The sequence below is a fragment of the Daldinia vernicosa genome (assembly GCF_022497035.1).
Source record: "Daldinia vernicosa strain CBS 139.73 unplaced genomic scaffold F5Y00scaffold_86, whole genome shotgun sequence".
In the NCBI taxonomy this organism is placed as follows: Eukaryota; Fungi; Ascomycota; class Sordariomycetes; order Xylariales; family Hypoxylaceae; genus Daldinia; species Daldinia vernicosa.
The window spans coordinates 32,221-47,915 of NW_025954002.1; the positions used below are offsets into that span (position 1 = coordinate 32,221).

General features: G+C 49.0%; 4 protein-coding genes and 1 non-coding gene across 5 annotated transcripts; 2 read left to right on the plus strand and 3 right to left on the minus strand.

Annotated features, from left to right (window-relative positions):
• Positions 1–4,121: 4,121 nt before the first annotated feature.
• On the plus strand, positions 4,122–9,390 carry F5Y00DRAFT_256320 (glycoside hydrolase family 31 protein; the record flags this gene model as incomplete). Its single annotated transcript, XM_048010393.1, has 5 exons — positions 4,122–5,726; positions 5,782–6,792; positions 7,628–8,671; positions 8,837–9,227; positions 9,338–9,390. The coding sequence occupies 5 exons, from the start codon at positions 4,122–4,124 to the stop codon at positions 9,388–9,390; spliced, it is 4,104 nt and encodes a 1,367-aa protein (XP_047859991.1).
• F5Y00DRAFT_t154 lies at positions 7,027–7,097 on the plus strand. The gene has a single exon. It is a non-coding gene; the product is annotated as a tRNA-Gly (tRNA).
• Positions 9,391–9,559: 169 nt separating the features above from the next.
• On the minus strand, positions 9,560–11,864 carry F5Y00DRAFT_212219 (uncharacterized protein). The gene has a single exon (XM_048005526.1). It carries the CDS (start codon positions 11,627–11,629, stop codon positions 9,878–9,880), a length of 1,752 nt encoding a protein of 583 aa, XP_047859992.1. The 5' UTR covers positions 11,630–11,864; the 3' UTR covers positions 9,560–9,877.
• Positions 11,865–12,069: 205 nt separating this feature from the next.
• Positions 12,070–13,478, minus strand: F5Y00DRAFT_249591 (uncharacterized protein). Its single transcript, XM_048009619.1, has one exon. The coding sequence runs from the start codon at positions 13,393–13,395 to the stop codon at positions 12,550–12,552; it is 846 nt and encodes a 281-aa protein (XP_047859993.1). The 5' UTR covers positions 13,396–13,478; the 3' UTR covers positions 12,070–12,549.
• A 616-nt stretch (positions 13,479–14,094) lies between these two features.
• F5Y00DRAFT_266943 (metallo proteinase) lies at positions 14,095–15,289 on the minus strand (the record flags this gene model as incomplete). The annotated part of the gene is made up of 3 exons (XM_048012002.1): positions 14,095–14,912; positions 14,970–15,055; positions 15,150–15,289. The coding sequence occupies 3 exons, from the start codon at positions 15,287–15,289 to the stop codon at positions 14,095–14,097; spliced, it is 1,044 nt and encodes a 347-aa protein (XP_047859994.1).
• Between the last annotated feature and the right edge of the window lie 406 nt (positions 15,290–15,695).

Sequence of the window (15,695 nt, forward strand, 5' to 3'; positions counted from 1 at the left end):
TCGTTACTACCTATCTTCTAAAATAAACAAAACAGGTATATATGCCACAAAGATTCTATGCCATACGGGAATATTTACATAGGTACCTACCTAGGTATCAGGTCCTTCCAAAGGTTCTCTTCACGAATCACGCTCATTCTCCCTATAAGTCATACATCAGTTAGCCCCTTATATTGTACTCAAGTGACCAATATAGAGCTGCGTAGTAATTGATAAAACGCCTGATTCTAACGACATCAAATCGACGTTTTAAAGTAGAATGACAGCATCTAATTTTGGATAAGTCTAACTAGGGATTAAGTCATACTTAGCTCTATGCGGACACTTCAGGCAGTATCTATAACCTCACACAGATAGTTTGACAGCTACCTGGATGTGTATTTCTAACCAATCGGGGCCAAGGCAGCCAGGCTGTGCTGTAACCGAATAGCGGTTAGGGGTGATAACCACAGCCAATTATTAGGTTTCATTCTCTTTTTTCAGCTGGCCACTCTCAATGATACGTAGTAAGCCTTCTCCTTTTTATTCTGGTTAAGCATGGCTTAAACCCCCGAAACCGCGCAATCCTCATGCCTTAAATTCCATCTAAGCTTTTCGACCTCGAATCTTCATTCACATTCGCATCGTCTATCATGGCTCCATCCTCGAAACATAGGATTTTTCGGAAGATTTTTCGAAGAGAATTTCCAAGCTTACGTGAGACGAGTAGTGAGGGTGAGAGCTCACGCAGCCGCCCTTTTACGCCGTACAAAAATCAACCGCCTACCGTAACTCGAGATAGCCACTCCCTGCCTGTTACTTTAGCCTCTCATGATCAAATTATAGGAGATAGGCTTGGGGAGGACGTCTCGGCTTCAATACCGTCGCTAGGTTATCCTACCTTGAACTTTGATATTCATATAGCCACAGTATTTATACCTCGACAGGGAATATCGGGCTCCAGCTTTTCAGTACCGAACATTTGAGCCAAGACAAAGTCAAGGCGATTAAATCAAAGTTAGAGGATGCCACAGAAAGGCTCAATAACACAATCATCGAGCACGAAAGACGTAATCAAAGCCGGGGAGTTGAGTTTACTACCGAGGGTATGATAAGCGCTATGCGGGAAGCTGGCACTTCACCACAATCCGGGATGATATTCGGGGAGTACGTTGAAAGTGTGGTAACTAAACAACGGTTCCTACGAGACGAGACGATACGCGGAAAGATAACACGCTATGCAGCAAAACTATACCCCGTCGCTAGAATGGTTCTTGGGATCGTTTCCTTTGGTGCGGATGCTGCATCCTTTTCACCCGTGAAAATCGCCGCCAACGGCTTACAGCTAGTTCTTTCGGCTGCCATGGACGTGCACGAGCGGGGAGAAGATGTTATACAACAATTAGAAGCGTTGAATGACCATGGGCCATTTCTCGAGAATCTCCGCGAACTCGATAACAGTTCCCAACTAGTAGAAAGAGCATGCGAATTCCTAATAGAGACCACCAACTTCCTAAATGCGAGCTTGGAGAATTTAGACAAATCAATACTTCGTAAAACAGTCAGCGAGTCATGGGTTATGAGTAAGGAATCATTTGAAGGTGCTCGCAAGAGGTTAGACAAGCAAGTTGAAAGAGACATGCAAATCGACCTCTTCAAATGGATCAAGCAGAACAAAGATGATAAGATTCTGTCCTCTATATCAGTGGATACGTCCTATAGAGAAAAACAGCAACAATATTCAGTCAGGCGAATGCCCAATATAGGGCAATGGGTATTTGACAATGAGAAGTTCAGGGAGTGGGAGGAACGGGGAAGAGAACAGCCAACTGACAACGCCAGAGTCTTGTATTGTACCGGATTGCGTAAGTCAAACCCCTAAGCCCCCTATATGATGCCGAACTAACAGTGCCTGTTTAGCTGGGGTGATCGAAATACTTATTACCGAAGCAAACGTCGACATTAACGCAAAAGATGGAGATGGATCGACACCTTTGCATTATGCGGCAGAGGCAGGCCTTGAAGCTGCGGTGGAAAAGTTGTTGGATCATAACGCCGATCCAAAACTAAAGAACAAATGGGGATGGACGCCACTTGACTCGGCGGCCCCATCAGGCTATCATGGAATAGCAACTAAGCTGTTAGATAGCGGAGCCGATATCGATTCGACCGATGAGGACGGATATACTGCTCTATATTGGACCGCACCAAGTGAATATAAGGACACAGTGAAGTTACTTCTAAGTCGGGGAGCGAAGCCTGATTTAGGCAATCGAGATGGTATAACTCCACTTCACGCCACAGCTTACGATGGAGGTGAAGATGTCATGAAGCTCCTACTTGATAAAACTACTGAAGTTGATCCTGAGGACAATTCACGGTGGACGCCGCTTCACGCTGCTGCATTGAATGGACGGGATGATATGGTACGACTGCTCCTTGAGCGAGGTGCTAAGGCTGATGTGGTCGATAAAGACGGGTGGACCCCTTTAGAAGCAGCATGTTTAATGGACCAGGAGTCGGTAAAACAAATGCTAATAGGGAAAACCGATGGCGGGGACGCAATAGTTGAGAGGGCGAAGCAGGATAAAAAAGACCAATCTCGCGAGACAAGGAAAGAAATTCAGGCAGGGGAGAAAACGAACTATGAATTCGCAGCTACCCGTGCTCTAGACCTTATTTCTCGAGGACGTATCGACAAAGTCCAGGCTCTTCTTTCCGACGGTTTGGATGTTAATGGGTACCAAAAGGGAAATATGACTCCCCTCTACGTAGCAGCTGGCTGGTATCAAAAGGAAATCTGCAGGTTACTTCTCGATAATGGCGCCGACGTCAATAAACCTGGAGGCACGAAGGGCAAGACCGTACTCCATGTAGCATCATATTTCGGCGAATGCGATATGGTCAGAATGTTTCTTGCAGAAGGAGCCGATATCAACGCAACTGATAGGCTAGGGAACACTCCGCTCTGCCTTGCTGCTGATTATGGAGAAGGAAATACAGCCGAGATACTAATCGAGGAGGGGGCTGATATAAACATTGAGACGCGCGAAGGGCTGGTACCTCTCCATCTTGCTGTTTTTGGCGGCGACGAAGGAATCGTACGGATGCTACTCGAAGCAGGGGCTGATACCGAAAGGCCGGACAATGACGGGTTTACGCCATTGCTAACTGCAGTCTACCAGGGGAAATATAGGATAGCCAAGTTGCTACTAGAGGGAGGAGCAAACCCAGATGCGGTAAATGCGGACGGGTTATCAGCGTTTCCATTGGCAATAGAGCTTGGCCGTCATGAGATTTGCTGTCTCCTAAGACCTGGTTATGAGTTCGAGGCTGGAGGAGATGGCTACGAGGCCGGGTTTGAGTCTGAAAGACAAGGTAGCGGATCGGGACTGGAAGAAGAGGACGAAGAAGAAGGTATACCTAGTGCCAGTTTATAGAGAAGAAGCACCAGACTGTCTATAAGGTAAGTTATAAGTAAATACTAACTAGATGATAAATAGTTGTTTATTATTGAGTTGGTAAAAAAAATTGAGTACCTCCTAGGTAATGTGCCTAAGATATTTGACTTGAACCTATATTTGGTTGTTCACAACACAATAACTCAAAATAGACAGGGATTCTTCCATCGAAACATTCAGCGCCGGGGGCTACGGCGATGTACCAAGCTTAAACCAGTATCGCCGGCCTATCTCTGTCCGAGAAAGGCCAACCTGGTCAATTCTCGACCGTGATTGGTTAACCCGGCTACGTGACAACTTCAAAATGCCGTGCTTGGGTAGCCTGGGTGATCGGGGCCCCGCATATAATGTCTTGCGGAGTAAGAGGCATAAACAAGGTAGGTATGCATCAGGTATAGTCATGATCAGACATAGTCATGTGGGATAATAATAGTATGATTTTCAGACTTCGCGGTGGCACTGCCTACCTATATTTACTCGGAATCCTAGGAGGAACTTGCGATGAGCATATTCGAGACTCTATTCCATGCTTAGCCCCTGCCTTAACTCTACTACAGGTGACTCTTATTAAAAGTCATATGGCTTCTCGAAAATAACCTTCTCGGATACCTTTTCCCCATTGTTCGCTTGCCATCTTTTTCATTGCTCGCTTACCATCTTTTTCATATAAACCCCCCAAAGATGTTTAAGCAGTGTGAATATATACCATCCAACTATGTGTTGGACACTTCACACGAGACCAGCTCGGAGAAGACTCCCTCGCTAACACTCCTCTCTGATGGGAAAAATGGCCACGAAACATGCAATTTCACATTCGAAGCGTTGCGTCCAAATGTGTTTCGCACCACTTTCACAACCGCTCAACACCTATTACCACCACATCCCAGCGCAGAGCGGCCGGAACCTATCCTTGGAAGTGTTACTCCCGAGATACATGTTAACGCGGATAAACGTTCCCAAACCATGATGCTTGGATACATCAAAGTTGATATTAATTGGTCAAACACACCAATTGTCTCTCTCTTCTTAGATGACCAGCAGAAGCCGATCCATCGTGACCTGGACTTCCGATCATACGCTGTGGATGGCTCCGGCATTGCTCATTACACGACTTACAAGACGGATAGCCTGCATGTCGGGCTCGGAGAGAAGGCTGCACCAATGGATCTAAGTGGTCGGGGGTTTAACATAACAGCAAGTGATACCTTTGGATACGATGCTTACAGAACGGACCCCTTGTACAAGCATATCCCTCTACTAATTAATGCCACTCCCAATGGCTGCGTGGGCATTTTCTCGACTTCTCATGCCCGAGCGACTTGGGCTGTTGGATCCGAATTAGACGGAATGTGGGGTCATTACAAGGTCTATCGGCAGGCTCACGGCGGGCTCGAAGAGTATCTCATCGTTGGGAGGACTGTGGCGGACGTTGTTCGATCTTATGCCGAACTAGTAGGCTTTCCATTGCTTGTGCCCCGGTACATGATGGGCTACATCGGTGGCGGCATGAAATATAGCATGGAAGACTCGCCGCGCGCTTGTGACTCGATCCTCAACTTTTTCAAGAACTGTGAAAAACATGGCATGCCGTGTTCGGCTTTCCAGATGAGCTCGGGATATACAGTAGCCGAAACGGAGCCCAAGACCAGGAATGTTTTCACTTGGAACCATCACCGTTTCCCGGATCCGCGGGAATTCACACGCGAGTGCCACAAGCATGGTGTTCGTCTTCTGGCGAATGTTAAGCCGTATGTCCTCGCAAACCATCCGGCGTATGCAGAACTTTCGCAGTCCGGCGCTTTCTTCAAGGACCCGAATACCTCGACTACTGCAGTCACGCGGCTTTGGAGCGCCGGAGGAGGAGAGAGCGGAGAAGGTAGTCATCTCGACTTCACTTCTAAGGCGGGATATGACTGGTGGTACAATGGGGTGAAGGCCCTTAAGGAGGTTGGGATCGACGCTATGTGGAATGATAATAACGAATACAATCTCCCTAACGATGACTGGCAATGCGCTCTCGAGACCGTCGCCGTACCTCCCGGTGAATCTCGGAAACATGTTGGACTCTGGGGTAGAGCGCTACATACCGAGCTCGTGGGAAAGAGTTCCCACGATGCGACAATTGAAGCCGAACCCGAGGTCCGTCCATTTGTTCTCACTCGTAGCGCGACAGCCGGTACCATGCGTTATTGCGCCAGTTCGTGGAGCGGCGACAACGTAACAAGCTGGGAAGGGATGAAAGGTGCAAATGCGTTGGCGTTAAACGCAGGTTTCTCTCTACTTCAGGTAAGCATCAAGCCAGTCTTGCCACACCTAAAAGTTCTGTATCTCATTTATCAAGTGCTACGGCCATGACATTGGCGGTTTCGAAGGTCCTCAGCCGACGCCAGAGCATCTCGTTCGTTGGATACAACTTGGCATCCACTCACCACGGTTCGCCATCAACTGCTACAAGACCAATCCTGACGATAACTTGATTGGCGAGGTCATTGAGCCGTGGCAATATCCATCCGTAGCGCCAATTATTCGAGACGCGATACAGCGCAGATACGAATTGGTGCCGTATACGTATTCCCTCACGCTGAAGTCCCATCGGGAGGCAATTCCGCCTCAACGATGGACCGGCTGGGGTTATGAGTCTGACCCTATAGTTTGGACCAAGGAGCTACTCAAGGGGGACTCGCAATACTGGTTCGGGGATGCTCTACTCATCGCGGGTATCTACGAACCTGGAGTCTCGAGTGCAAAGGTCTACCTCCCAGATCAAAGCGGGAGCGATCTGGGATTTTTAAACCTTTCGGCGCCATATCAACACCTCGAAGCCGGCAGGTGGCACGAGATTTCTTCGACTTGGCATAGCTCGATCCCCGTGCTTGCGCGCATCGGGTCTGTTGTCCCGATAGGAAAACCTAGGCCAACTACATGTCTCGCCGAGGAGGACTCGGAATTCCCAGGTATGGAGAAGGATGATTACCGGGCGGTTGAGATATTCCCTCCGCCGCTAGCTCAATATCCTCATTGGCCTAAAGGTGATGAGCTTTCAACACCCGTTAACACGCTTGCGGAGACGAAATGGTTCCATAACACATGGCTCGAGGACAACGGCGTAAGTCCCGTGGAAAAGCCAACTCTCTGCGAGGTTGATATTTCCTACGGCGTGTCAAGCAACGAGATCCGCGCCAAGGTAAAATTGCAAAAACACAGCCAATTCGAGCCGTTGTGGATTAAGAACGGTATCACTTTGGTGCTGCCCGTTGGCGAAGAACGCGCTGTTAAATCGGAAACCGGCGGGGATCTTCAGGACTTGGGACGCGACGAGAAAGGTCGGCGCATCTGGAAAATTGGCATTGACGTGAAGGGCTTTGAGAGAAAAGGCTGAAGGAAGTAAAGAGAGGCGGGCTTATTTTGGGACTTATAGTAGCTACTTAATTCGTAGCAAGGTGAAAAACACCCAAATAAATACTCAGTTGACTTAAAAGATGGGCACTGGGAGTTATTCCCGCGTATTTTCAGCGGCATGGAATAGTATTGTACATTGCTACAAGTATAGAAAAGTCCCGCAAATTTAATATGTACAATACCTAAGGCATCAGTGGTTTAGTGGTAAAATCCATCGTTGCCATCGATGGGCCCCGCGTTCGATTCGCGGCTGATGCATTTATTTTTCTACATTAATTTTAATGTGTCGATTATATATTTTATTTTTTCTCTCCTTTTTGTGAGGTATACCTAGTCGGCATGTCCTACATCGCCAGACATTACCACCGTTCTACTCTTAAGACTATTATTTCTTTTTAACGCATTTTGGAGATGTAAGAGCACCCCTCAGTGTCGGTTCCCTCACCGGACCTTAACACCATTGAGCACAATGTGCTACTGTACACGAGAACATGAAGGTGGAGATGTGCTGGGATCGGGAGGAGACATCGCGGCTGAGTTGCATCCGTTTCAGCCCCCGCTGCTACTCATCCTTCCGGAGACAGGATCTCTCGTGAGGTAACCGAGCGGCTAATAAGTAATTTCCTAATTGTTCTTGTGCTTCATTCTCATTATATTCTATCGTAGTAGCAACTAAGAAAAAGAAAGGAAAAAAAAGAGTATATATGTTGCTGTCGTGTTCACTCAAACTATGATATAGGTAATACAGGTTAAATCTCCGGGTCTCCTATGCTACCAGTATGGAAGAGTTCGCTCAGCTGGCCCGTGAGAACTTTGAAGTCTTCCAGCGGTATGGCGACACGGCGCTCGGTCCCGATCCCAAGCTCCGTGCCATCGCCGTGTATTCCTCGCCCCCGGAGCCGACGACCTACGTCGAGAAGGATTTGAAGCTCGGCCACTTGCCCACGTTCTTTAGAGAACGACCTACGAGTGGCGACTCTCGCAAGAGCGCAACAGCTACGACGCCGCCGCCTGCCTCGCTCAAGCTAGTCGTAATCGACAGCCGGCTGGAGTCGTGGTCCACCCCTTTTCCTTCGCTATGGGTAACCAAGGATATCTTCCTAGGGCTCGTCGATGCGATGCACATGAGCCCGGCGGCACTGTGGCTCCTGCGCAGCGAGTATGATGGTTTTCATTACTTCCCTTCTTCCTCCTCCGTAGATTACGACGGGGATCAGGGAGAGGAGGAGGGGGGGACGGCAGATGTCGACACGTACTACGTCGGAACGTCCAACTTTGTATTGGTATGGACGTTCAATCAACGGACCCTACAGACGCGCGCTCTGTGGATCCTCCGGCAGCAACATAGCTTCGGCAGCAGCGCGCCCGCGGCCTGGTTCGTCAACGTGCTGCGGCGGCACCAGGAACACTTGCGCTCGCCGTTCCTGCTGGCATACGTAACGGCTCTAAGCGTGTGCTGCATGTTCGACGGCGAGATATCGTACCGCGCGCACATGGTGCGGCTCACGGAGCGCGAGACGGGGTATAGTCGGCACTCGAGCGGGATCGAGGAGCGCCTAGGGATGGAGTCGATTACGGTGTATATCAAAGACGTTGGCGAGGTGCTGAACCACATCGCCAATAACGAGCGGCATTTCCGCCTCGTGGACGTCGTCCTCGACTTTGTGCTCGACAGCAGCGTACTACTTCCGGACGCTGGATACGGAACCGCGGTCCAAGACGAAAACACACGCCGCCTGATCGCGGCGATACCCCTGTTGAGGAGGCGCATGCATGCCTCGCAGGAATATCTCAAGTATCTCAAGGAGCGCGCCGAGCGTCTATCAACGGTGGTAAGGCTCTTCCCAGAATTGTTATTCCTATCTTTACCCCCCTAACCTATCTTCCGTTACCCCCAATGCATGGGTAGAGCATATATATATACCTGTATATCCATGATGGACAAAAAGAAAAAAGAAAAAAGAAAGAAAAAACACAGCTAACGACAGCCGCAAAAGCTCTTCGCGCTCCTAACGCACGAAGACTCGGCAACCCACGCAGACCTCGCAGACGCGAGCCGGCGGATCGCGGAGGCGACGCGGCACGACAGTTCGAGCATGCGGACCGTAGCGATAATGACGATGGCATTCCTGCCCGCGACATTCTTCGCGGCGCTGTTCGCGCTGCCGTCGCTAGACTGGCACGCCGAGTCCGTTGCCGGCGTCGTCCAGAACCCCGGGTTCTGGGTTTACTGGGCGTTTACGCTGCCGTCTACCGCGGTTGTCTTTGGTTTGTGGCTGTTGCTTGATCGCCGGAAAGGGGGGGATGGTAAGGATAGGGATAGGGGTGGTGGAGTGGTGATAGATGGCCAGCTTACTGATGATGACGATGGGCGACGGAGCGGGAGGAGTAAGTTGGAATAGAAGTTAGCATAGCTTCCCTTGTGCTGAACAATTCCTGTGCTCGAAAACTGTGGACTGTGAAATGTTGGGAATATGATAGGTTCTTAATATACATAGGTAGCTATATCTTTTTGATTGCTTTAAAGCTGAGTATAGCAGCCTTCATATGAAGACTACTAAGACGAGAGTTGGACAGGGCTTGTATAATGAAGCGCTGAGCGTAAATTTTAGGGGTAGTGTACCCGGTGTCCCATAACCCAGCGCATTCTTAAGGTCTCACCAAATCGTATCAGACAATATGCCGTCCATGATGATTTGCATTATTGCGCCTTAAATTCAACGCATACTCCAAGCTTGGAGATTGAATTATCGGTGTTAACTGATAGGCATCAATCCTTAATGTGCCCAAATGGTAAAGAGTCTCAACCCGAATCCAGGACGCTTATGCCCCCAGGCCTGTTAAATCATCCGAGACTCCATACAATGTACATGCTATCCTTATAAACGCAAGAGGTCCGCTAACGAGTGCCTAGATAAATCCGGATTATAGGTAGTCGAGTAGAATCAACGCCGCTCTAAAGCCCATCGCCGCCGTATACTAGAATGAAAACCAGCGTCTTCATACTCCGTACCAATATATGGCACGTAGTCAACCCATTACCATCCATCTTCATCATCTTCATCGCCCTCGGAACGCTCTTCAGACATATCCACCCCTATTCCACCGTTCTCCAATAAGTCGTGCTCGTCTTCGGTCTCATCGTCCGGGAAATTGATGTTGTTGCCTGCATCCAAACCTTCACTGCCCATCGATGCTTCAACATCCGAGCTAGCCTCTGAGTCCGGAGGGAGAGGGTTTTCTTGGCGATACTGCTTCAATTTCTCAAACAGAGACATTGACTTGGTCTTTACGGGTTCTTCATCCTCATCCTCGGGCTCGTCAGATTCTTCCGATTCGTATGAAATATTGTGGCCTTGCTTCGTGTCTTCGTCTCCATCCTCATCGTCCTCATCTTCGGTATCGGAAAGGACGATACGGCTCCGCTTAGCAGGCCGCGACGGCATTTTAACTTCTTCGTCACGCTCACCATTAATATCATCTTCATCGTCCGAAGATACAATACGACGTTTGCGTCGGGCGGTCTTCTGAACGGGCTCCTCGTCAGAATCATCCTGCTCTGAAGCGTTATCATAATGATTGGGTGACTCAGGCACAACAAAGCTAGAGAAATTGGCGATGCCGATTTCTATTTCGCCGTCCAAATGAAGCTCAGGATTCTCGTCCTGAATAGGAGAAAATCCGTCAAAGGTAGACGAATTATCTTCGTCAGAGCCAGATTGTACGACCAAATCGTCTTCATCCTCATTTGAGCCACCGTCGCTGTGTATTGTCGCATCATCTATTCCCTCGCTTTCGTACTCATCCTCACTTGCAGAATTAGAGTCATACCCGCTCTCCGTATCGGAGGACCATTCTTCGGTCCGCCCGCCCGAGGCTTCGAGTCTTTCGTAGCGTTTAAACCCCTGCTCAAATGCAAATTCGACCATGGTCCAAATTTTCAAGGGTTTGGCATGTCCAAAGGTGGCTTGGGCATGCTCTTCAGCGAACTTTCGATGGTTCTCAAGGTCCGGCCAGCAATACATAGATTCCAAAGGTTGCGGGCCCAACACTGTGTCATATTCTATCTGCTGAATGTAGAAGCGCTGGATTGAATCGGAAATACACCACGTTAAATCGCGGGGAGGTAGCTCGTAACAGTCATAGCAGTAAAATATTCCTTTCAGCGTTGGATGAGTCGCCAGCCTCGGATAGAGAATCTCCTCATTAACCGCTCGAAGGTGGTTGAAGGCAAGGTATTTGGTATTCCCAAGAGATGAAAAGAACTCTTCTAGGTCGGTAGGGGCGAGGATAGAGCTAATAGAGAGGAGTACGACATCTCTCTCGCTGTTGTAACGAATAACACCTCTTCCTCGATGCACATCAAGGGTATCGGGATATGATTTCAATGCTAGCGCACGACTCTCGTGATGTGTAGCCAACATTGCTCTCGCCGGCGCAGTCTGTTCTATCAGAGGTGCGCTTCTCCAGAACTCCATAGGGTTTATCCTGAGAAGCATGTGAAACACTCGGGCCTTTGCTCTAAGACTCGGGTCAAAGAACTCCCAGATGCGAGCGCGAAGTTCGGGGGGTAGTGATCTGAATTGGGGAAAAAAGAACTGTTCCGTGATTGGGGATGCATCTTCCGAATTATCTGATTCGTCATCGGATTCAGCAGCCTCCATATCTAGAAAAGGGTTGGCACCATCAAAGCCAGACTCGTCGGAATCATATTCGTCAAGATCATATTCGTCAAGATCCTCATCGTGCTCATACGCGACGCGATCCTCAATATCAGATTCCTCCTCCATGGTGAGATGATAAGTAGTGAGATTGATTAAGAGCGTAAAATTTCGGAGGATAAAATTGAAGGCGCGGTGCCTTAAATAGAAATACGCTCGGATAAGGATTAAACGATGTACGGAAAGAAGGTTGGAGGATAAGATGTAGGGAAGTTGCGAAGTTTACCTAAAATAATGACGAGAGAATGTACAAACGTTAACAACGAACTGAGACAATGACAATGGTAAGTAAGCGCGATTGGAAGTAGCGCTCGAGGTTGCTTTTGTTCAATAGGTACAGTACGAAGTACGTGCAGTACATTCCGCGTCAGGATGTACATGTACATAGGACCTCTTTAATTACATAGAAGTACCTACATACATGCATACCTAACCTAAAACAACATACTATATCCTCCCTCACCTCTTAATGTTTTCAGTCAATTCTCCAACAATCTTTCCCACTTCCATCTTATTGAAGAATTCAATTATTGTATTAATTCGTGCCATTGGCCCTTGTTTCAATAAAAATATAATGTATTTTTTTCACCTCTTATACCTAGTATCAGTCATTCCCCTTATCCGTTTTCCTTATGCACCTTCGACAAAGCGTCCGTCTCCCCAACATAGTTTTTGTTCCTTGTCCCAATAAGATGTGTTCTCAAAGTTGCTAAGTGTTCCTACAATTCGAGCTAGAATTACTTACTAATGTGAGTCTACGCATGTCAGAAAGATCATCAATAGCATTGCTATATTGCCTAGCTTGGTATGAACTTATTGTTCGTCTCGAAGACAGCACATGTATCCCTGGCCAAATGTACTTGTTCGCTGGTCAACTTCACTAGAGTCACGATGTCACTGGCGTCCTTGCGCTTTTGGTACTTAGCCGAGCACTTCCTCCTCTTCCATATCTCACTATGGATCCAATAGCACACATAATCCACCGGCAGTCATTTGCTCTGGCGAGATAGTTTGCTATTACCGCTGTTGCCACTGCTGTGGGAACTTCTTTTCGTCAAGGATTTCGTGTCTCGATCTCGCGCAGCCTCTCGCGCAGCCTGTCTCTGCTCGGCATCTCTGACTGTGAAGCATCGCAAGATGCATAGGTAGAAGGACACTTTTCTCACGAAACCATTGCTCCATGCGTTCCAGTCCTGACGGTCCGCCCGACTACGGAAGCTGTCTGCCAATAGTACGAAACGCGTGAGATGGTCCACTAGATCCCATCCTACTCTCTTCTCCGGTCGCGCACGTGTCCACCGGTCAGCCACTACGTCGCCCTGCTTCACAGACTGAAGATCAAAGAATAGGTCCTCAGCCACCCAGTATGACTTCTCCATAGCATGGCTACTTTCGCGGTAGTAGCGTACGAAGTCAGCTCCTAGCTCTAAGATCTCTCGCGCGCTGATGAACTCCTGGATCGCGGTTGGATTCACGTCCGGTAACTCGGCCGCGACTTCCCGAAGTGTGTTACTGATGTTATTCCAAAGCGTTCCCTGGGGTGACTCGGCCCATTCTTTCCTCACACTTTTGTGATGTCGTTTTGACGAACTTTTGCGCGATCCATCTGCAGAGCCGCTGGATCCCTGGCGGCTAACCGTGGACGGCGAATAGCTGAGGAGATCAACGTTGTTGTGCGGCCGGGAGATATCAGGCCGTAGCCGGTTGATGTAGTCGGCGAACAACGCGACCGAATTCTTGGCGTCGCGCATATCACCCATCGGGTTGTCTTGAGATATTTGCGGCCCGGCTTGGTGATGTTTATATTGTGTAGTAGACGCTTGCCAAGGCCGCATGATTATCGAGGTACCTAACGTATGCGAAAAGTAAGTGCGCTGCACAGAACCGAAGGGGTGGATATAGGTCGAAAAGAGAGACGAAGAAATTTGAGTCTGTCCTGTTTGAGCGGACTCAATATGAGCTTTGCTAATAAAAACTTAAAATGGTAAGAAACACCCTTCCTGAGGATGCTAGGTAAGAAGAAAATCTAAATTGCGTAAATTGCGCAATGGCCAGCCAATATCTAAGGATGGTGAGGTGAATGAAGTGTGATGGTTACTTCGGTACCCTAAACACGTGTGATTTCTGGTTTTAAACCACGTCACTTGTAAGCGGATGCCTATAAGACAGAACAATTGCTTTGTGATACTAGATGAAGACATTTATTTGCGTATTAAAAAAAAACAATGGTAGAATAACACGTGAATCCCGCTTTTGTATCCAAGAGAAGTTTGCGCTCGCTCCCCTCCCCGCCTTCTTACGGGCTTTGTCCCACTATCGGACGAAAGACAGTGCACGAAACAACATTTTCTTTGACAAGCTCCTTCTAGAGGAAGGCAGAAGAATAGAAAAAAAAATTAGACTCTTTTGGACTGTCTTTTTCTTTTTCCTTTATTTTCTTTCTTTTTGTCTTCCCCTTAGCAGTATTAGCGTTCCATGCCCGAAACAATAGCCCCCTATCCAACAGGAGAACCAGTAAGCTGGCAGCAACACGTTTAACAGCCAACGTAGATGGCGTTGGCGAAGAGCGCATAGGTGTCGGCGTGGTTCAAGTTCTGGGAGGCCGAAAGACCGCGGACACCCGAGTATCCGTAGGTGCCGTAGTCATCGGTGCCGTAGAGATGGGTCGACTCGTGAAGGGTTGTGGTCGCCTGGTCCTGGGCGTGGCAAGTCCTGGTCAAGGCCGGCAGTGCGGTGAAGTACAGGTTACAGTTAACCTCGTATTGGGCTGATGGCAGGGTGTAAGCCAGGACACCGCTCGAGCATGCGCCGTACACATCGGAGCAGTAGAGGCGGGCGCCTGATGTAGTGCTGCTACATTGGCTGGCTACCCTCGAGAAGAAGCTGGCGACTGTGCTACGAGTAGAGCTAGAGCTCGACTTGAAGTACTCAGTCACCTTGGCGGCATCGCCCGAGGTCGCAGCAGTCTGGGCGGCTGAGGCCAAAGCGCGGCAGTTGCTGATGGCCGTGTTGGTAGCGCTAAGCTTGCTTCCGGTGCAGTCGGACTGAACGGCGAGACGCTTAGCGTGGAAGCGACGGCGGACTTCCTTGGCGGCGGCGCCATCGATCTCGGCGGTGATAGTGCTTCCAGCAACCGAGTAGATGCCAGCAATGTCGGTAGTGTTGAGCTCGGCATAGGACACGGCTCCCAGAGAGACAACGTCATACTTACCGCCAGCGCTGAGGTCATAAACCTGAGCGACGTCGAAGGTGGCCTCGACAGTCTCGCCGGCAGCGATAGTCTTGAACGCTTCCTCGTCGAGTCCAGTGGTCATGACGCGCAGGCGAATGCCGTCGAATTGAACCTTGTTACCTAGCAGGCCTTGTCAGTCCCCCCTAACAGTCCATAATGCATTTGCAGAAAACTTACCACCCTGGTAGATAGCAACCTTCTCGGTGGCAGCATTTTCATCCAGGAAAGTACCGGTCTTAAAGACCTTCAGGTCAGAAGCACCACTAAGAATTCATGTCAGCTCTAGTTCTCATGCCAAATCCGTTTAGACTTCTCGTGGGGGAGAGTGAAATTCCTAGGAAATCAGCTCCTACGTACGTGTTGGTGATGCTAGCCTTGACGGCTGTGTTGCCAACCATCTCAAGCTTGACATCGAGAGGAGAGTCACGCTTGTTCAGGTCGACCGAAAGAGCGCTGGCCGCAGCGGCGAAAAGGGCGATGCCGGTGGTGAACTTCATCTTGAAGATATTCAGATTATGCCGAATTGGTCGTGAGCTGCCGAGGATCTTGTTCGAGCTGCTTGCTGGCTAGGAATTTCTCACAACTTGGAAGAGAGGAAAGGGGTCTTTTATAGCCGGCGGGTGCACGATGTCGAACTCGGAGATTCTAGCTGAAGTATGTTTCTAGAAGGATGTCTTCTTTCTAGGCGCATTCAGGAAGCTGCAAAGTAGGGTAGGAGGACGCTATATCCTTCAAGCATTAAAACTAGACGCCAAGCCGATGGAATCATACTCTCGACGGCAATATGACCTGTCATAGTTGTATCAACACGGTAGTCGAAGTAACCTCATGACGGGTCGCCAGCATTGACAATCTAACCAATGACCAGCATCCTGATTCAGTCAGAGACACGGTAGTGTGTCA

Bases quoted from the DNA above. Each gene is read 5' to 3' on its own strand.
- F5Y00DRAFT_212219 (XM_048005526.1), bottom strand. From the start codon at position 11,629: ATGGAGGAGGAATCTGATATTGAGGATCGCGTCGCGTATGAGCACGAT.
- F5Y00DRAFT_249591 (XM_048009619.1), bottom strand. From the start codon at position 13,395: ATGCGGCCTTGGCAAGCGTCTACTACACAATATAAACATCACCAAGCC.